The sequence below is a fragment of the Nicotiana attenuata genome, chromosome 11, assembly GCF_001879085.1.
Source record: "Nicotiana attenuata strain UT chromosome 11, NIATTr2, whole genome shotgun sequence".
Classification (NCBI taxonomy): domain Eukaryota; kingdom Viridiplantae; phylum Streptophyta; class Magnoliopsida; order Solanales; family Solanaceae; genus Nicotiana; species Nicotiana attenuata.
The window spans coordinates 10,465,539-10,487,170 of record NC_031999.1 but is presented as its reverse complement, the minus strand read 5'-3'; the positions used below and the strand labels follow the sequence as shown (position 1 = coordinate 10,487,170).

Sequence of the window (21,632 nt, the reverse complement as noted above, 5' to 3'; positions counted from 1 at the left end):
AAGTGTAATTACGAATTTTTAGCGGAATAATTCATAATTAATTATAGTGGATATTAATTTCGAAAATAAACTAATTCCACAATTGGAAGCCTTGTTAATTAAATTCTGTGGTCCCTGCTATGCCTAAATATTAGGAAATAAAGGAATCCTTTTTCTGGTGGAAAAGAAAACCCAACAGGTTTTGGAAAAGGGTCTAACCCTTAAAACTTGTGCTATAAATACATAAGGTTTTCCACCTCGAGGAAGTAGAGACGATGGTGGCCGAAATTTCAGCCCTATTCCAAGAAATTTCGCCCACACGAAATTACTATTTTCGGGTATTATTTGGGTAACACAGTAGAAGACCGTGGAACGATCGGAGATCGTGATCATGCGGGTGGTGGAGAATTCGTTGAGATGCTATGGAATTGGAGGCTCACGTGATAAAGGAGCTTTGTTCACGCATTAAGAGGTAACCCTTGAAATCCTGTTTATGCTAGTTATCTAAATTACATGTGATTTATATACTGGAATTACTTTCGCCACTTATTATAATCCATCACGATGAGGAATGTTACACTACTCTTTCTTCTTTGAATAGGCAACTACTTGCGTAAAACAGTATCATTGGAATTTTTGACTAAACCATTAAAAAAATTGCCTGGCCTTTGCTATAAATACCTATCTTCCCTTAGTAGTTTCCACACATAAATCACTTCAAAGAAAATAGAAAGATCGTATTATATCCAAAGTATAAGAATATGGCAAAGTCACTAGTGAGCAACACAACCTTCCTTGCTCTCCTCTTGTGCTTCCTCCTCATTTCATCCAATGGTTGGTACTTCTTTCATTGTCATTTCATTTGTGAATATTGTATGCGTATATTTTAATTCCAAGGGGTATTAATACCCGCATTCCAAGCTAGTCGTAGTTGGTCTCTCTATAACGATTTGGACCCAAAACTGCAAAAAAAAAATTAATAATAATAATTATTTTGTGCCTCACACAACTGACACTAGTTGTGTGAGGTCTCTTTTTTGTTGCACAGCTTTGTGGTCGCAGAATTTTGTGGACCCAAATGCGTAAAATATGGGTCCACAAATATGTGAGATAAAAAGATTCCTCACACAACTAATGTCAGTTGTATGAGGCATATCATAAAATCACTCATAAAACTACAATCTAATATTATATTAAATAGCAATAATTAATTATAAATTGATTAATTTTACGCTGCATGTTAACTTACTATAATCCCTTCGTAGTACAGGCAGCTATCACCTAGCTATGCCACAGCACAATGATATACGTACTCAGAAATATGAAATGGTTTTCTTCATTGTTATAACTTATAGCAAAAAAATCCATATATTTAAACATTTTTTAAAAGAAATTTATACATTCCAATTCAAATAAATGATTTTAACAAAAAAAAAAAAAAAACATATGATAAGTTTGTATTCCTTACAGAGATGCATGCGGCCGAGGGCAAACTTTGCCGAAGGAAGAGCAAGACATTTTCTGGCTATTGCTTTATTAGTGAACACTGCGACGAAGAATGCAAAGAGAAAGAGGGGGCAAAGAGGGGTATGTGCATTAAGAAGAGCATCTTTAGACGTTATTGCTATTGCTACCACAAGTGCAAATAAGCATCAAATGCTCTCAGAATTCTCGTTTCTTATGTATGCAGTATGATAAATAAACAACTAAAAATGGTGTGGTGTCTTGTGTGTTAAAGAATAAAAATACTACTAATTAATTAGAATTTTAGTTATTGTGATAAAATAGTATTAAATTATGTGTGTATTATCATATTGTACGGTCTTTTCTTGGGATCCATATTGTAATTTTTTTATGTCAAGTGAAATAATCGAAATAATTTCAAGAAATTATTTGTGGTTATACTGATTGAGCTGGTTTGACTAGTTGGCTATTATGATTAATGGTGACAAAATGATTTGAAGAATACCGTTATCCACTCATATTGTTCCTTAAAAAATGGGTTGGATAATTAACTTTTTAAAAATAGATCAAATATGAATAAGAATCATATTACCCACTTAGAAAATGAATGACCAATGGATAACGAATGGTTTGACTTTTACATTTGTAAAGCCTCAAATTAGAGGTTCCTCAAGTTTAGGAGATTAGGAATGCTCCCAAAAGTTATCATATTGAAGAATTCATGGATATAAAAAATAAAAGGCAATAAAAGCAACATGGGGTCAAATCCGGTCATAAGGAACGCATACACCAGTTTACACACTCGTCATCTCGTGAACACAACGTTTAAACATACAACAATTAAGCAGTTAAGTCAAATCCTAAGGGGTAATTCTCCCACGAAATATTAGGCAAGGTACTTACCTCAAACAAGCTAAATCAATACTCTAAGAAGCCCTTCCCGCATGAAACAACATTTGGACGATTCAAATCCTCTAGACGTGGTCACGGGCATAACAACACAATTTGCCATGCGTGGTCACATGCATCCAGTCCAATTATATCACACAAGAGCAAATAAATAGGAATACATGTATCTGATGAATGATAACATATTTCATGCTCCTGGACTGGTATACATGACATGCTAAAATGCAGGCATGTGCAAAGTGTACTATCATAGCTCAAATCAGCAATTTCATCACAGATATATCATTTATCAAGTTCATTCAGGGAATTAACCACTATGCAGCCTCAAACATGGCTCAAATAGTTTGAAACAAGGTCACAAATATAAGAAATGTTATAGCTTAAAGCTTAACAGTCAAGTCTAGGCATATCATAGCCTACACACTACCCTGAGTATGGATAAATAACCTAGTGCTCGCATATGGGCTCAAACCCCCACACATATGCACACTATAGCACATAACAACTAATGTCTCAACCAAGTTTAGATAAGATACTTACCTCAAACAAGTCAAATCACTCCGCTAACAAGACATTCCCACGCGTATTGACCTCCAGACGATCCGCATCTAGTCAAAGTAATGCAATACCATCAATAAAAGCCATAGGAAGTGATTCCAAAAGACAAAGCTAAGATCTTTAACTCAAATAAAAAAGTCAATCCTTGGCTCGCACCTCAGACCACGATGAAATTTATAAATTCCGAACACCTATTCAATTACGAGTCCAACCATACCAAAATCATCCAATTCCAACCACAAGTCGACCCACAAATCCTCAAATTTCATTCTCCAATAACATAGTCCAAAAATCCCCAAAACTCTGTTAGATTCATGAAAATTAGGAATAATAATCAATGGGTAATGAATATCTAACACAGAAATCGAATAAACATTAGTTACCCCTTCAATTGGGATAAAAGATGCTCAAAATATCGCCTTAGAACGAGTTCTCCTCTTCCAAAAATGAGAAATCATAAAACCCTTCGAGTTAGTATCATGTCCAACCTTTTCGCACATGCGCCACATATTTCTGCTTCTTCGTAACCGCTTATGCGGTCAGAGTTGCGCATCTTCGCTTTTCACTTATGACCCTGACCTTTCGCTTCTGCTGGTCCTTACGAAACCTTCTCCACACTTGCGATCCCTGACATTGCCTTCCCTCTTCCACTTCTGCGGTCCTTATCCGTATCTACGGACTCGTAGATGCAGTCCAACATAGCACCTGCGACCATCAGCAACCCCCAGCCAACTCCGCTCCATATCAAAATCCGGACATACACCTAAGTCCAAAATCACCATACGAAACTATTGGAATCATCAAAATATCTTTTCGGAGTCATCTAAACAAAAGTCAAACTTTGGTCATTCTAACCACTTAAACTTCTAAAACGAGAATCAACCATCTATATCAACTCCGAAACGCATAAAAACCGAAACCGATCATACATGCAAGTCATAACACACGATGCGAAGTTATTGTGACCTTAAACCATCGAACGGGACGCTAGAGCTCAAAATGACCGATCGGATCGTTATAAAAAATAATGTACACAAGTCCAAATTACTTGTACGGACCTACTTATAGGCTCGGAACATCAATCAGAACCCAATAATATCAAAGTCAACTTTGAGTCAAACTTAGGAACTCTAAAATCCTTCAAATTCCCAGCTATCGACAAATAATATCAAAACCTTTAAGGAACATCCAAAATTAAATTTATGTACAAGTTCAAAATCATCAAACGAACACATAGCAACCTTTAAACAACCAATCTGAGATCGTTTACCAAGAATATTGACTTTGATCAACTCTTCCAACTTTAAGCCTTTAGTTAGGAACTAAGTATTCCAAATTACTCCAAAATCTCTCGGGATTAAAACCATTCATACTCGCAAGTAATAAATCATCAAATAAACCTTCGGAAAATCTCAAATCAAAAAACAGTATGCTAGAACCCAAAACGACCGGTCGATTTGTAACAATTATCTGTGTATGATTTTCAGACATATATATGGTCCGAGTGGGAGATTATTCAAAAAATTTCTTTGTGAGGGACTTTCATATTAATATATTTTTACATGTTATCAATTAAAAGGTGCCCAATTTTATGATCTTCTATAATGTATTAGTATATAAGCTTAAGAAATAGTATACAGTCTAAATTGGAGAGCTCGATTTCGAAGACTTGATCATACCCCGAGCTCGAGTTCGGAAGTAAATATCGAGCCCGACCGGGATGTGCGCACCTCGAGAAGCAAATCGGAGACCTGTCATGATCTACCTAGAGGACAGTACAATTTCGATGATACTCAAGAAAGAGCGGGAATTTCTCAATGACACGTGGATCAGGGCATAAATTATGGGATAAGATTTGTACGAAATAGTACGAGTCCGTACTAGGTTGTTATACAGCTGTGCCAATAGAATTCCTTACCATAATTGGAAATGTACCATATTAGGATTTTCCCCTTCTATATAAAGGAGACCCCAATTATTTGTAAAGATCATATCATTCACTGCAATAGAACATTCTACTCTGCTTTTCTCATTTACTGTGCTCCACAATTGTTCTTCAACTTTATTGTTTTTACTTTATTGTTCATACTTTATTTGCTCTTAACTCACCTCGGGGCTCCCAAGATAATCGAGCTCGAGGTCCCCGTTGCTCTAACAACACTTGTTTGGTTCATCAATTTCTCTTACTTAAACCTAATATTACTTGTATATTCACTAGTATTGGAATAAATCACATATCTTTAAGACCACAAATCACCTTTAATTATGACTCACATTTTTCGAGGTAAACAGTTTGGCGCCCATCGTGGGGCTAAAGATAATAGTGATTATTTTAGTGCTAGTTTTCTGATAACATACGTTATTCTTCACACTTTTTCTTGTCAAAGATTCTTTGATTTGAGGCTAAGATATGTCTAGCTCAGCAAACGCACCCGTGTACGGAAACGACGGTCTCGGATCCATGGAGAAAACAATGCGACAGCTGCAGGGACCGGTGTGCCACCGCTAACCCCCGGGGTAGCACCAGCACCAAACCCCGTCGATGTTGGTTCACACATTACCGTGAACGTTGATTTGGACACTGATGTCGAAAGAAGTATACGCGGAGGGGATCGACCTAACGCTCAAAGGACACAGGATCAAGGAGAAAGAGAATTTAGTCTACAAGTGATTTTGAAATGTTGCAAGCACAACAAGTTGCTATAGCCCAGTTACAGAGTCAGCAAAAGACTCCGAGCATGGCTGGGCCAGAAACCGCTCATCATGTTGAGCCAACCCAGGAGAGATCAAGCAACAATGGCTCGGGAACTGACCCCACCGTCATGAGAATGCTCGAGGAACTCACGAAGAGGATCGATTCAAGAGAAAAAAGGATTGAGGAAAATGACAAAAAGGTGGAAACATACAACTCGAGGGTCGACCAAATACCGGGAGCAGCTCCGATTTTGAAAGGACTGGACTCGAATAAGTTCGTGAAAAAATCATTCCCCCAGAGTGCGGCTCCGAAGCCCAACCCGAAGAAGTTTCGGATGCCAGACATCCCAAACTTCAACAGGGTCACTGATCCCAACGAGCACATCATCACATATACTTGTGGCTTAAATGGAAATGATTTGGAAGACGATGAGATTGAGTCCATTTTGCTAAAAAAGTTTGGGGAAACTATGTCTAAGGGTGCCATGATTTGGTACCATAACTCACCCCCGAACTCTATTGATTTGTTTTCCATGTTGGCAGACTCTCTTGTAAAGGCACATGCCGGTGCCATAAAAGTCGCAACAAGGAAGTCAGATGTATTAAAAATAAAGCCAAGGGAGAACGAGATGCTAAGGGAATTTCTCTCCCGCTTCCAGTCAGAAATAATGGAGTTACCACCGGTCTCCGATGACTGGGCTGTACAAGCCTTCATTCAGGGGTTAAATGAACGATGTTCGATAGCTTCGAAGCAGCTGAAGCAGAACTTGATCGAGTATCCCGCCGTGACTTGGACGAATGTGCATAACAGGTACCAATCAAAAATTAAGGTCGAGTATGATTAGTTGGGAGTCCCCTCGGGCTCAGTTTATCCAAGCAGGTTACTAGCAAAGGAGTTGGGAAATGCAGACAGGGGGTCAAGGTCGAATAAGGGAAGATATCAGCCATACGTCGAGCATCAAAAGAACATTTCAGGGTGTAACATACCTCGGAATAATCGAAGAGCAGATCGAGGTCAAAGTTCCCGGGGACTCATGAGCAAAATCGGGTTTGATAGGCACTTGGGACCGGCGGAGTCACCCCGATTATCGGAGTACAACTTCAGCGTTGATGCCTCAGGTATCGTTTCAGCCATTGGTAAAATTAGAGATACTAGATGGCCCAAGCCTATACAGACCGATCCTTCTCAGAGGAACCTCAACTTGATGTGCAAGTATCATGGTACTCATGGGCATAGGACCGAGGATTGTAGGCAGCTTAGAGAGGAGGTAGCCCGGTTGTTCAACAAGGGGCATCTTCGTGAATTTCTCAGCGACCGGGCCAAGAACAATTTCCGAGTAAGAGATGAAAACAGGAAGAAAGAACCTGAAGAACCTCAACGTGTCATTCACATGATCATCGGTGGAGTCGACGTCCTATAGGAACCGATATTCAAACGTACCAAAGTATCCAACACAGGGGAGAAACAAACTTGGGACTACCTGCCCGAGGACACCCTAACATTCAGCGAGGAAGACATCGAGTCCTTATCTCAGCCTCACAACGATGCAATGGTAATTTCTATCCTTTTAAATAAAGTTCAAGTTAAACATGTTCTCGTGGATCCAGGTAGTTCGGCAAATATCATCAAGTCAAGGGTCGTGGAGCAGCTCAGGTTGCTCGGTCAAATCATACCAGCATCTCGAGTCTTGAATGGATACAACATGGCAAGTGAAACAACAAAGGGAGAAATCATCCTCCCATTCAACATGGCCGGAATCACACAAGACACCAAATTTTATATCATCGAAGGTGACATGAGGTATAATGCTTTGCTTGGAAGGCCGCGGATCCATAGCATGAGGGCGGTGCCATCGACTCTTCATCAAATGATGAAGTTCCCAACAAAGTATGGCGTGAAAACAGTATATGGAGAGCAGCATGCAGCTAAGGAGATGTTTTCAGTACACGACTTGGCATCGGTATCAACACCATCCACATCGGAAAAGACAAATGACAAACAGGTGGCCAAATAGCAATCACAGCTCATACCCTCGGTTGAGCCCGAGGGACAGGTGATCGATGAACAGGTGGTCGAGGATGAAGAAGAAGATTTCCTCATCCCCCAAGCCCTCCAGAATGAAAGGTATACCTGGGGACGGGGTCAAACCCCAAACTCAAGAAAAAAATCATTCAATTTCTTATCGATAACATTGATTGCTTCGCCTGGTCCGACTTAGATATGACAGGGATCCCACCGGAGATAACTACCCATTGACTAAGTGTCGATCCCAGATTTAAACCGGTGAAGCAAAAGAGGAGACCTCAGTCTGAGGTAAAGCATGCATTCATCAATGAAGAGGTAACCAAACTTCTCAAGATAGGATCCATTAGGGAAATAAAATATACCGAATGCCTAGCTGACGTAGTGGTAATCCCTAAAAAGGGGAATAAAATTAGAATGTGTGTAGACTACAAAGATTTGAACAAAGCATGCCCTAAAGATTCATTCCCATTGCCCAAAATCGATCGTTTGATTGATGCTACGGCCGGCCACGAGATCCTTACTTTTGTCGATGCCTACTCTGTGTACGACCAAATTCAAATGAACCCGGAGGACCAGGAAAAGACTTCGTTCATCACGAAGTATGGTACGTATTGCTATAATATAATGCCCTTCCGGCTAAAAAATGCAGGAGCCACATATCAAAGCCTAGTTAATAAGATATTCGAATATCAAATAGGCAAATCCATGGAAGATTATATTGATGACATTCTAGTTAAGTCCCTGCGCGTAGAAGACCATTTGACCCATTTGCAGGTGACGTTCGATATCCTAAGAAAGTACAACATGAAGCTCAACCCCGAGAAATGTGCTTTTGGAGTCGGCTCGGGCAAGTTCTTGGGCTTCGTGGTGTTGAACAGGGGTATCGATGAACCCTAATAAAATCCAAGCCATCGAGGAAATCACCGCAGTGAACAATGTGAAAGCCGTACAACAGTTGACCGGATGGATAGCTGCCCTAGGCCGATTTATCTCGAGGTCATCATATCGGAGCCATCATTTCTTTTCCCTACTCAAGAAGAAGAACAACTTCGCATGGACTCCGGAGTGCCAACAAGCCTTGGAAGAATTAAAATGGTATCTCTCGAGCCCACCCCTGCTCCATACTCTGAAGGAGGATGAAACACTCTACTTGTATTTATCCATGTCCGAGGTAGCGGTAAGTGGCGTGTTGGTTCGAGAAGTGCAAGGTACACAATTTCCTGTCTATTATGTGAGTCGGACCCTAGGAGATGCTGAAACCAGGTATCCACATTTGGAAGTTAGCTCTAGCATTAATAAGCGCATCTAGGAAATTAAAAACATAATTTCAATGCCATCCTATATGTTTATCGACTACGAACCCACATTGAAGTGTCTTGCATAAGCCCAAATTATCAGGCAGATGGGTCAAATGGGCCACCGAACTTGGAGGGTATGATATCGAATATCAGCCTCGAACGGCTACAAAGTCTCAAATTTTCGCAGACTTTGTGGCCGATTTCGCGCCTACCCTCGTACCCAAAGTAGAAAAGTAACTCTTTCTACAAACAGGTACGTCATCGGAGGTATGGACCATCTTCACGGATGGTGCCTCGAATGTGAAAGGATCCGGGCTCGGCATTGTTTTAAAACCGCCTACGGGAAGTGTCGTTAAGCAATCTATCAAAACATCTAAATTGACTAACAATGAGGCTGAGTATGAGGCCATGATTGCATGTCTCGAACTAGCCAAGGGCCTTGGAGCAGAGGTCATTGAGGCAAGTGTGACTCCCTTTTTGTGGTAAATCAAGTAAACGGGAGCTTCCAGGTTCGAGTTGATCAAATGTAGAGGTACTTAGACAAACTTCAAGTGACATTGCACCACTTTAAGGAATGGACACTGGACCATGTACCTTGAGAACAGAATAGCGAGGCCGATGCACTTGCAAACTTGAGGTCATCGATTGATGAAGATGATATCGTCCCCGGGACTGTTGTTGAACTATCGAGGTCGATGGTCGAAGAAGGCCATGTAGAAATTAATTCAACAAGTTTAATGTGGGATTGGAGGAATAAGTACATCGACTACTTGAAGCATGGGAAGCTCCGCACGGACCCAAAAGAGTCAAGAACACTTCGAGCCAAAGCAGCTCAATTTTCACTCGATGAAAATGGAACGTTGTATAAAAGAACCTTCGATGGACCACTAGCAGTGTGCTTGGGACTCGGGGACACCAATTATGTATTACGAGAAATCCACGAGGGCACTTGTGGGAACCATTCTGGTGCCGACTCTTTGGTTTGCAAGGTGATCATAGCGGGGTATTATTGGGATAGCATGGAAAAGGATACCAAGGAGTTCGTTCGAAGGTGTGATAAATGCCAAAAATTTGCACCGATGATCGATCAACCCGGTGAACAACTCCATTCGGTCCTATCCCCGTGGCCATTCATGAAATGGGGGATAGACATCGTCCGCCCCCTACCAACGGCGCCGGGTAAAGCTAAATTTATTTTGTTTATGACTGACTACTTAAATTGGGTAGAAGTTCAGGCCTTCGAGAAGATAAGAGAAAAATAATTCATCGACTTCATATGGGACCACATCATATGTGGATTCGGGATACCTGCCGAAATAGTATGTGACAATGGGAAACAATTCATCAGCAGCAAAATGACCAAATTCCTCGAAGACCATAAAATCAAAAAGATTCTATCAGCGCCTTACCACCCAAGTGCAAATGGTCAGGAACAAAACCATCATCCGAAACTTAAAGAAAAGGTTAGATGATACAAAGGGGGAATGGAGAGAAGTATTTCCCGAGGTGCTATGGGCATATCAAATGACGTCAAAGTCAAGCACGGGGGAGACCCCATTTTCCTTAGTATACGGGTCCAAAGCATTGATCCCAGTCAAAGTCAGGGAACCTAGCGACAGGTTTCAGCATACCACCAAGGACTCGAACCACGAAGCAATGAACAGTTCTCTCGAGTTACTAGACGAGAAACGTGAGGCCGCATTAATTCGAATGATCGCGCGAAAACAAAGGATCGAAAGGTATTACAACAGAAGGACGAGCCTTCGATATTTCCGAGTCGGGGACTTAGTCCTATGGAAAGTCACTCTCAAAACTCGAGACCCAAGCGAAGGGAAACTAGGCCTCAATTGGGAAGGATCGTATCGCGTCCTTGGAGTCGTAGGGAAAGGATCCTACAAACTTAGCACAATGGAAGGCGAGCAACTACCAAACAATTGGAATATATCATTGCTCAAATGCTATTACTGTTGAGGTACGACCTTCTCCCCCTTTTTCCATTCGTATTTAAAACTAACTCCTTGTAGATGTTTGATTGGAAACATAGAGGCAACTCTCAGCCCGAAGACCTTGGGTTTTAAAGCATGCGTTTCAACAAGTATTTAAGGCTTCTTTTCAATCAACCTCGAACACCAGGGGGCATCACACTCGAAGGTCGCATTCTCGAAGAAATCAATTCACGCCAAGAAGGGCCTCGATAGGAGAATGTTGTAATGGGCCAAACGGTCAAATGAATCGCGTCCATGAAGAATAGTCGATCCCCCAGCGGCAAAACATGTACGCATGTATCAATCATTTGAAGAAGCATTCTTATTTTATCGAAACATTTTGTGCCTCAAAGAAGTCCACTATTTCCACATTTATATTCCTACATGAAACGGCTCAAGGGCCAAAAATGCACCCGGATACTTGGGGACTGTCATCGACAGTCGATGCATCGAGTCATCGAACACTCGAAGTTATAAGACCTCAAAGAGGCACACTCGAACTTATAATACCACAAAGAGGCACACTCGATCTCACAAGACCTCAAAGAGGCATCCTCTCGATATTAAGGCCAAGGCCATCACACTTGGGGACTAAAGGCTACAGCCATATAAAAGACTACGATCATATTAAAAGGCTACGGCCGAAATAATGCAGCTCGGAGACGTCCGACTCCCTTCATAAATCTAAAAGCCTTGCAATACTTAGAAAAAACCGGTTAAATCAGGCTACCCTCCGCAAAAGCAAATTATAAGGGGCTTTGATAACATCAACCCTCGAATAATGCAAAGGCTTCTATAACTTCAGCCTTCGAAATAACCTCAAGAGGTATTCGATTGACGCTGCATATCAAATTAGAAATGAGGTTCCAATCAATTGAACCTTTGAAAAAATCGAACGAATATGAATATAAAAAATACATGCTAAGGCATACCAAAATTTTCACCAAGTCTTTAGCCAGAAGGAGGGAAAAATTTATAGCCATTTTAGAGGCGAAATTGGCCCTACCTAAAGAGCCTAAGGGCCATCCCAAAAGAGCCTAAGGGACAACCTAAAGAGCCTAAGGGGCAATATTTAAAGAGCTTAAAGGCTGAAGCACACCATGCTCGGTACCTTACCCAGCTCGGACTCAAAAGTCCCGAGCTAAAACTTAGCTTGAAGATCGAACCTTACGTGGTAACCTATTCTCGATCGTTGATCAAAACACAAAACCTGAGGGTCTACTCTACCCCGAATTTGAATCAACGCTCAGAGATTATAGCATCAAAAATCAAGCAATCTTTGAAGACCAATTGAAGGCAGACGATCAAGGAAACTCCTTTCCTTTTTATATATACAAAAGGTTATTACACAGGAGTCCTACAAAGCAAAATATTACAAAAAGAAAGAAAAAATTCTACCTACACCAGAGGGGCATTCCCCCCCGGACCTGTCACTCCCCTGGGACTAGCCACTTCCCCGGGGGTAGCTTCTTCGGCAACCTCCTCCTCTGTATCATCTTCGACGTTATCATCATCATCAGAGGAGAGGACAAATTTGGCATCAGCCTTAGCTTGCTTTATCTCCTCGAAAAGATCGAAGCCCTTAGCATGGACCTCTTCGAGGTTCTCCCTCCGGGATAGCCATCGGGCATAGTCATTACTTCTTTTCTCTTGGTCGGAATCCCCTCTCAACTCCATCTGAGCATCGGTAGCATCCTTCAAATAGATGGCCACCGTCCCTTCGTCCTTGGCTTGTATTTCTCTGGCTTCGGCTCGGACTTCCACAACTTCGGCCTTGGCCTTCGCAAGACCAGCCTCGAGCTCGGCTATTCTGCCAGCCTGAACCAAGTTGCTCCCTTGAGCATTTCAAAGTTGAACCTCGAGGGCCGATACCTTCGCCAGTGCATCATTTTTAGCAACAACGAGGGTGTCCATCTTCGCCTTTCATTCATTGCGCTCGGTTCGAACTTGATCTACCTCGCCTCGGAGCTGCCCAATCATATCTAGCTTTTGCTACACCTAAGACATTGAAGTATTAGCCTCCGAAGACGGGAAATGTAGCCCGTATTTTTTTAGAATAGAGGTTACCTACTTTTCTAACTCACTCTCGTATTCATGAGCTTTGGTCAACTCCGATCGAAGATGCTTCAGTTGTTCCTCCTTTTTGTCAAGGAAAAGCCCAAGGGTTTTCTCCTCATTCGAAGCTCTACGCAACTCGGCTTCACAATGACGAAATTCAGTCTTCAATTTGTCAAAGGCCTACAGAAAGGAAAGGAATGATCGATTAGACAAAAGAAGAAAAGTATGGCATTGGAGAAATTGCAGTACCACTAGAAACTTACAATTGAGCAAAGACGTTGAGCCTCCTCGAAGATTGAGCTCGCATCCACTGGTTCGGCCTCATCGACCCCAGCAAAGCAACCTTGGAAGGGGTCATTTTCACTCGGGACTCCGCCTAGCTCGGACATCTTCAAGTTCAGAGCATCCCTAATGGCATTCTCGGAGAAGGCTGGAAATGACGAGGAATGACCTGCTGTCATGGCCTCGGGGAGATCATTCGAGGCGCTCTGTTCAGGAAAAGGAGCTTCGAAGCTCGCTCCCTTTGGGGTATTTCCAGAAGTTTGAGAAGCAGTTACCACGCCAGGTGATGCAAGGCCTTCATCCCCTTTTTCTTTTAAAGTTCCTTCCTCGAGGCTAGGGGCCCTGATCTCAGCAGGCTTGATAGCCTCGGAAGATATCCTGGTTCGAGTCACCAACATCGAACCCTCCATCTTATCACCATCATCGTCCATGGACTGGTGGACCGAGTCAATATCCACATTGATGACGACGCTTTTCTTGCGCCTCCGAGCGGGCTGTGCTTGGCTTTGAGTGTCCTCGCTCTTCGAGGACCTTTTTCTCTTGTTATCCTTCTTTGGCTTTGGAGCCGAAGATCCTACATCCTCCCAGGATGGGGCTGCCTCATCTCGAAGAACTCACCAATACCTGCGATAGAGGAATCAGGTCACATGAAGGAAGACATTCTTAATAAGGAAAGAAACATTATGATGCGTACCATGGTGTTTCGCTTCTCACTTGCCCTTCGAGAAGTCTCGCCACTTGCATTTGTCGTATGATGAAGTAGCAGCTAGTTTGCGAACCCAGTCCTCGAGGTCGAGTACCACATTAGGCATCCACGGGACCGCTGCGGAAAAGGGAAAGGAATAATTATGCAAAGTTTAGCAAAATTTATGGGAAAGAACTAAAGCAAAGAATTCCACTCACGTTCGAAGTTCCATTTCTCGGGGAACGACGGGAACTCCTTGGGAATAACATCGACGGTCCTCAGCCGGATGAAATGGCTCATCCAACCTCGATCCTTATCGTTACTAGCTAAAAAGGACTTGGTTGATCGGCGTTGGAGTTTGATTAAACCTCGAAAATGTTGAGGTCGATATAATCGGATGAGGTGGCTGAGGGTGAACTCGAGCCCGGCCTTATCGATGAAGAACCTTATCAGTATTACGATCCGCCAAAAGGACAGATGAATTTGGCCCAGGGTGATTTGATATCTTTGGCAGAATTCAAGCATGAGCGGGTCAAGGGGACCTAACGTAAAGGGGTATGTATACACACTCAGGAATCCCTCCACGTAATTTGTGGTGTCCTCCTCATGAGAAGGTATTTGCAGAACGACCTTCTCTTCCGATTTACACTCTCTTCACACAGCATCAAGGTGTTTTTTCTCAATTGACCTTATGTATCTCGATGCATGCTCTCGACGGCCGGGGACGTCGGGAAGGTTCTCGACTATAAAGTCCTTTTTCAAAGAAAAATCGTTCGGTACGATCTCATGAAGCGCCGGCGGTTTACCATCGACCGAACGGGAAGTAGAAGTGGAGGTTCCTTCTTTCTGAGTAACGACAAAGTTTTTGCCATCGATTCTTTAGAAAAAGAAGGAAGAAATGAATAAACTGGCGAGGTTTTGAGCTAATACGGCGGAGGAACCGGTGGTGAAAAGGAAACGAATAGAGGAAAATAGGTGTTGCAAGGTGGAAAAGTTCTTAATGAGAAGAGAAAACAAGTTTATATAGAGGAAGGCGGCGACAGTTCATTAATATTGATGGCCGACCGGCTCTGGCGTGCATTTATTGCTTTTGGGGAAAAGAACCGATGGACGCTTCGGTAATTTCAATGCTTACGTCATAAGAGTGATGCCATCATAAAGGACTTCGGGAATTCAAATCGTTTCATATTATTTCATTCTAAGAAACGTGGGGACTATCTGTATACGGTCTTAATTGAAGAGCTCGATTTCGAAAACTTGATCATACCCCGAGCTCGAGTTTGGATGTAAGAATCGAGCCTGGCCGGGATGTGCGCACCTCGAGAAGCAAATCGGAGACACGTCATGATCTGCCTCGAGGATAGTACAATTTCGATGACGCTCAAGAAAGAGCGGGAATCTCTCAAGGATACGTGGATCAGGGCGTAAATCAAGGGATAAGATTTGTACGGAATAGTACGAGTCCGTACTAGGTATTATACAGCTATACCAATAGAATTCCTTACTATTATTGGAAATGTACCATATTAGGGTTTTCCCCTTCTATAAAAAGGGGACCCCAATCATTTGTAAGGATCATATCATTCACTGCAATAGAACATTCTACTCTGGTTTTCTCGTTTACTGTGCTCCACAATTATTCTTCAGCTTTATTGTTTTTACTTTATTGTTCATATCTTTAAAACCACAAATCAGCTTTAATTGTTACTCATATTTTTCGAGGTAAACAGAAATATCACTTATTTCTTTTAAAACCACAAATCACCTTGATTGCATCATAAGGCGCAATATTTTGCATCACAAGTTTGTCGAATCATAATAGCCTAGTCAACTCAATCAGATTAAGAAAAAATAAATTCTATAAATTTAGATTATTTCACTTGATCCCATAAAATACAGTACGGACCCAAAGAAAAAGACCGTACAGTATGATAATACAAACATACTTAAGTACTATTTTACTACAATTCTAGTGAATTGGTAGTATTTTTATTCTTTTACACACAAGACACCACACCATTATTTATTTGTTTATTTATCATGCATAAAAAAATGAGAATTCCGAGAGCATTTGATGCTCATTTGCACTTGTGGTAGCAGTAGCAATAACGTCTAAAGATGCTCTTCTTAATGCACATACCCCTCTTTGCCCCCTCTTTCTCTTTGCATTCTTCGTCGCAGTGTTCACTAATAAAGCAATAGCCAGAAAATGTCTTGCTCTTCCTTCGGCAAAGTTTGCCCTCTGCCGCTTGCATCTCTGTAAAGAACAAAAGCTTATCATAAGTTTGTTTTTTGGTGAAAATCATTTATTGGAATATGTGAATTATTTCTGAAACACTACAAAAAAAAAATGGAATTAGCTACGAACGTCGTCGCTAATCTGTCGCTAAAACGCTCGTAGCTAGCAGAGTTTCTTGATAATCCGTTGCTAATCTGTCGTTAAATGAGATTAGCGACGGATTTTTCTTTTTAGCTACAGAATTTGCCCATCGCTAAAACCTGATTTTTTATTAGTGAAAAAACAATAGATACGCATGCATGTATAATTTCATTTCGATACCAACATATAGTGATTATAGCGAAATATTTCATATTATATAGCGAGCTAGTAGGGTCTAAGTGTGCAAAGGCATAAAGAATACTCATAAATAAAATGACAATGAAAGAAGTACCAACCAGTGGATGAAATGAGGAGGAAGCACAAGAGGAGAGCAAGGAAGGTTGTGTTGCTCACTAGTGACTTTGCCATATTCCTATACTTTGGATGTAATTAATGAACTTTCTATTTTCCTTAAAGTTATTTGTGTGTGGAAACCATTGAGTGAAGACAGGTATTTATAACAAGGCCTAACACTTAATTTAATGATTTAGTCAAAATATTCAATGAAACTGCACGCTAAGTCGTTGGCTATTCAAGGAAGAAACGAGTAGTGTAAGGAATGAAGCAGATAATAATTTATATAGGTTGAATATTTGGCTAATTTTTGAATAAATCGATCCTCCTTTTTTTTCTTTTTATAAGATGGAGGAGGAGTATATTTCCTCGTAGCACAAAGGAACTGAGTTAGCACTCTGAAGAAAAAAAAAATTATATCATTCTCATCCCCGATATTTATTCTCAATTTTGCCACTTCTACCTAAATACATAATTGCTTATAAATAAAACTAATTTCAATAACAAAAAATACCCTCACACTATACTGTTTATATCAGCTAACTCATATGGGCTAAGATTTTAACTCCTCTGGATAAGGACTAATTAAGCGTTAATACTTCTTTAATATTATATGACCAAATATTTAATACGTTCGTTCTCCCAAATATCTGCTATTAGAATGTTTCTTCTGATTGAAAGTTTCTTCTTGTTTCAATCGGCCAATTACGTTGAGATCTTAATAAAAAGTCAAAATCCACTGTATAGTTCTACAAATGATCACTAAAAAAATTGGAAAAATGAAAAAGTTCAAATTCGATACAATTTACAGATTTTGTTTTTGGGAACGGGGGTTGTCTAATTCCTGTTGGGTTTGAGTAACAACGCAGGAATAGGCACTAAAATCCTCATTATAAACATAGATTACAACATGAATTTTGATCTGATAATGTTATGATCCAACTTTAATTCGCCATATTTTATGTTTACACGAGGATAATGAGCAATTTCACTTCAAACTATGAGTATTCGTAATATTTGAATACTCTCTGGTCAAAATTTTCCTTTTGTAATGACGTTACTTTACTCTAAGCCTCGAATATATGACTAACGTATCACAATACATTCGTAATATATATATATATATATATATATATGGTCGACCAAGGGTAGAAGAGTCAATTCGCTTAGCCACAGAAGTGCTTACCTGTCGATAACTCCGTTATTGAGCTTTTCAGCCACGACCTCTTTCATCTTCTTTTCTTTCCCACTTTTCAGTTCTATTCCTCTTCTGGTGTTAAATTTTCAGGTTATCTACTCTTTCGATTTTTTCCCGGATGTTCCTATTTGTTTTTAAATCTGTATGCACTTTTGTAGGTTTTTAAAAAAATCTCATAGTTTGAATCTTTGTAAGAAACAATGGCGGACTTCTCATTATGGGTTTAGAAAACTAAATTCCTGCTAAATCTGCTCATTTTTTGATCAATCTGTCTGATTCTCCATCCTTATCATATATGACTTATAATTTTATTTGTTTGTTTTTATAAAAGCTTTGATCGTATTATGTTTTGCTCACAGGAGCAGCTACACTCTAAATGTGCATTATAGAATATCATGCCCAATAACTAACTAATACTAAAGTTTATCCACATTTAGAAATAGAGTAAGTAATCTCCGCCAACTAGCTCAACCCTGAGAACCTGCAGTTTAAACTACACAACTCGCTTACTAGATCTATTACTAATTTTTGGAGAAAAAAATGAGATGTTTTGATCTTTGATCAATTACTGCTGCTATCAGTGTCAAAATTTCTTGAATTTAACTGTAGCCTAAAGAGAATGAAGGTGCAAGTTAAAGATAGTCTATTTGCTCCTATATTTTGGCACGTGGCGAATATTTAGTCGTTTGAATGACAGAAAAGAAATTGATACTTTGTTCTAAACAGTGAGCAACTAAACTTCTTTTAACCATATTGACATGATCATGTATCTCTCTCAATATTGACGAAGTGATTTTTGTTAAAAGATTTTAGTTTTTCTTCTCAATATTCTCGAGAAAGGCGGGTTAGAGAACTAATCACTTTGCTAAGAAGGTAAAATTGTACAAATTAGTATTTGGATAAAGTATTCAAACAACATGGTATGTGCTCTGGAATAGAACATTATAGTTCATATCATTTCACCTTTATTTTGTGTATAAGTTGATAACTCTATGCCAATTTTATGTTGCATTATAGTGCACATAGCATGATAAATATTCTGCCACACGTGAAAGCTTCTTTTTCTTACATACTGATTTCGCATTGATTAAATTAGGAGAAGACTTGATATAGAACTTCCGTGGATTGGAAAATTGGTCAGTTTTCTCATTCTGTATTTGCTCGAAATGAGGTAGAAATTTGCATAGAGAGTATTCGATAAAACATGTATAATTTATTAGTGTAACGACCCGGCCGGTCGTTTTTTGAATTTACGGCCCGATCCCCTATTAATTGTTTTCCCCAAGTTTTTTTCTGCTATTTTGATTTGCCGGGATGTTCGGTTTTGAGTTTCGGAGAGTTTTGGGACACTTAGTCCCTCAATGAGAGCTTAAGTGTTAGAAAATTGACCGTAGTTGGAACAGTGTGAAGACGGCCTCGGAATGGAAATTCGATGGTTCCGTTAGCTCCGTTGGGTGATTTTCAGGTTAGAAGCGTGTTCGGATAGTGTTTTGGAGGTCCGTAGCTAATTTAGGCTTGAAATGCTGAAGTTTGAATTTTTGAAGTTTCCGGTCCGATAGTGAGATCTTGATTCGAGGGTCGGAATGGAATTCCGGGAGTTGCAGTACTTCCGTCATGTCATTTGGGATGTGTGCGTAAAATTTTAGGTCATTCAGACATGGTTTGGTTAGGTTTTTGATCGAAAGCGTATTTTGAGGAAATTTGAAGTTCTTAGGCTTAAATCCTTGATTAATTCGAGTTTCCGATGTTGTTTTAGGTGGTTTAATGATTGGTACAAGTTTGAATGAGGTATTAGGTGTTATTGGTGCTTTTGGTTGAGGTCCCGGGGGGCCTCGGGATGATTTCGGATGGTTGACGGGAAGGTTGAAGAAGTGTTGCAGCAGCTGTAGTATTGCTGCTTCTGGTATTTTCGCATATGCGGCTTGGGAACCGCAGATGCGGCGCCGCAGAAGCGACTTGGGGTCATTCCTTCAGAAAACCGCAGATGTGGTGTGAGGCCCGCAGAAGCGGAACCGCAGGAGCGGTTAGATGTCCGCAGATGCGGAAGCTGGTCACTTAAGGGAAAATTGCAGATGCGATACTTGTTCCACAGAAGCACCGCAAATGCGGAAGTAGCTGGGCAGAACATATAAATAGTTGCCATTGCGAAAATTGGCTATTCTTCCACAATTTTCATCCGGGTTTGAAGCTTTTGAGAGGGTTTTTTGAGGAAAACAAAGGGAAATCACTTGGAGGTAATGTCGTTGACTTCATAACTCGTTTTTATGTTATTAAAGACCTAATTAATGGCGAGAAATTTGGGAAAAAGGGGTAACTAGGGCTTGAGTTTAAGAGACCTTTAATTGAGGACTTGAGGGGTCATTTGGGCCCCGATTTTAGTGTTCTTGTTATGAATAGACTCGTGGGAGTACGAGATTTCTGAAAATACAAATTTCACCTGATTCCGTGACGTTGGCCTGAGGGGCGTTTTGGTCATTTTATATGATTTCGCGTATTTGCTTAGAATTTAATTATAGAATCAGTTATTTGAAGTGTTATTTACAAAATGCTACTGAATTGAATAGATTTTGGCCATTTGGAGTCGGATACTCGTGGCAAATGTGTGGTTTCGAGTTGATTTTGAGCCGGTTCGAGGTAAGTGGCTTGTCTAACCTTGTGTGGGGGACCTTCCCCTTAGGACATGATATTTGGCAATTGAATGCCTTGTACGTGAGGTGACGAGCGCGTACTTGAGCTAATTATTGAAAATCCGATTTTACTTTAAGTATTTTAACTGAGTTCTTTTCTTACTTGTTTTATTCTACTTGCAAACATAGCATGTGTTAGTTTAGAAAAGCATGCTTAGTTGACTTAATCGCCTATTTGCTTAAACTGCCTTAATTGCATTACGTGAAGCATGTTAGGCTAGAATTAACTGTCTACTTGTTCCGGACTTAGTATTTATTTCGATATTCTTGAGCTGCTGCTGTGTGGTTTAAATTGGGACTACGGGACGGCATCCCGGGAGATCCCCTGTGCGTATTTATGATCCGAATTGAGGTGCGGGATACCAAGAGATCCCTGGCACGTGTATAGAGGATACCAAGAGATCCCTGGCATATATATTGAGGATACCAAGAGATCCTCGGGATACCAAGAGATCCCTAGTGTGTATATTGAGGATACCAAGAGACCCCGACTATTTATCCCGTTGTGAGGGGTATTTCCTTGTAGTTTGCCTTTATCTCTGTTCCCGTTATTGCACTCTTATCCTACTGTGTACGACCCTTATATGACTCTCAGTTTTACTGCTTATTNATTATAGACTCTCAGTTTTACTGCTTATTTGCCCTGTCATTTCATTATATATATACTTATCTCAGTAGGTCCCTGACCTTCCTCGTCACTACCCGACCGAGGTTAGGCTTGGCGCTTACTGAGTACCGCTGTGGTGTACTCATGCCCTTCCTGCGCATGCTTTTCATGTGCAGATCCAGGTACCTCTGCACAGGCTTACCATCCTTGAGGCAGGGAGAGCTTTTGGAGACTTCGAGATACATCTGCCGCATCCGCAGACCGAAGAGTCTCCCTCTTTATTCTATCTTGTAGTGTTAGCCCTTCTATCAGACTGTTGATGTAGACATTCTGGAGTTAGAGCTATGTAGTACTTCTTAGCTTGTTATTCATGGGTTTCCGGGTCTTGGATTTATGTATTAGGTTTTTTTGAGAATTTATTATGGTGTAGGCCGAGCGGCACATTTAACCACTGTTTATTTTCCTTATTTCTTTTTTAAGTTGATTACTTCCGCAAATTTTGGCTTCTTTTCTTTAATTTAGGCTTAC

At 40.6% G+C, this 21,632-nt stretch overlaps 2 protein-coding genes across 2 annotated transcripts; one reads left to right on the top strand and one right to left on the bottom strand.

Moving 5' to 3' along the window:
- LOC109234968 (defensin-like protein 1) lies at window positions 688–1,864 on the top strand. Its single transcript, XM_019400999.1, has 2 exons — window positions 688–813; window positions 1,450–1,864. Exons 1-2 carry the CDS (start codon window positions 741–743, stop codon window positions 1,626–1,628), a joined length of 252 nt encoding a protein of 83 aa, XP_019256544.1. The 5' UTR covers window positions 688–740; the 3' UTR covers window positions 1,629–1,864.
- LOC109234967 (defensin-like protein 1) lies at window positions 15,780–16,742 on the bottom strand. Its single transcript, XM_019400998.1, has 2 exons — window positions 16,615–16,742; window positions 15,780–16,195 (listed from the first exon to the last, which is right to left on the bottom strand). The coding sequence occupies exons 1-2, from the start codon at window positions 16,685–16,687 to the stop codon at window positions 16,017–16,019; spliced, it is 252 nt and encodes an 83-aa protein (XP_019256543.1). The 5' UTR covers window positions 16,688–16,742; the 3' UTR covers window positions 15,780–16,016.

Coding starts and splice junctions, on each gene's coding strand:
- LOC109234967 (XM_019400998.1), bottom strand. CDS start 16,687: ATGGCAAAGTCACTAGTGAGCAACACAACCTTCCTTGCTCTCCTCTTG. Junction 16,196..16,614: donor CCTCCTCATTTCATCCACTG/GTTGGTACTTCT, acceptor TGTTCTTTACAG/AGATGCAAGCGGCAGAGGGC.
- LOC109234968 (XM_019400999.1), top strand. CDS start 741: ATGGCAAAGTCACTAGTGAGCAACACAACCTTCCTTGCTCTCCTCTTG. Junction 814..1,449: donor CCTCCTCATTTCATCCAATG/GTTGGTACTTCT, acceptor TATTCCTTACAG/AGATGCATGCGGCCGAGGGC.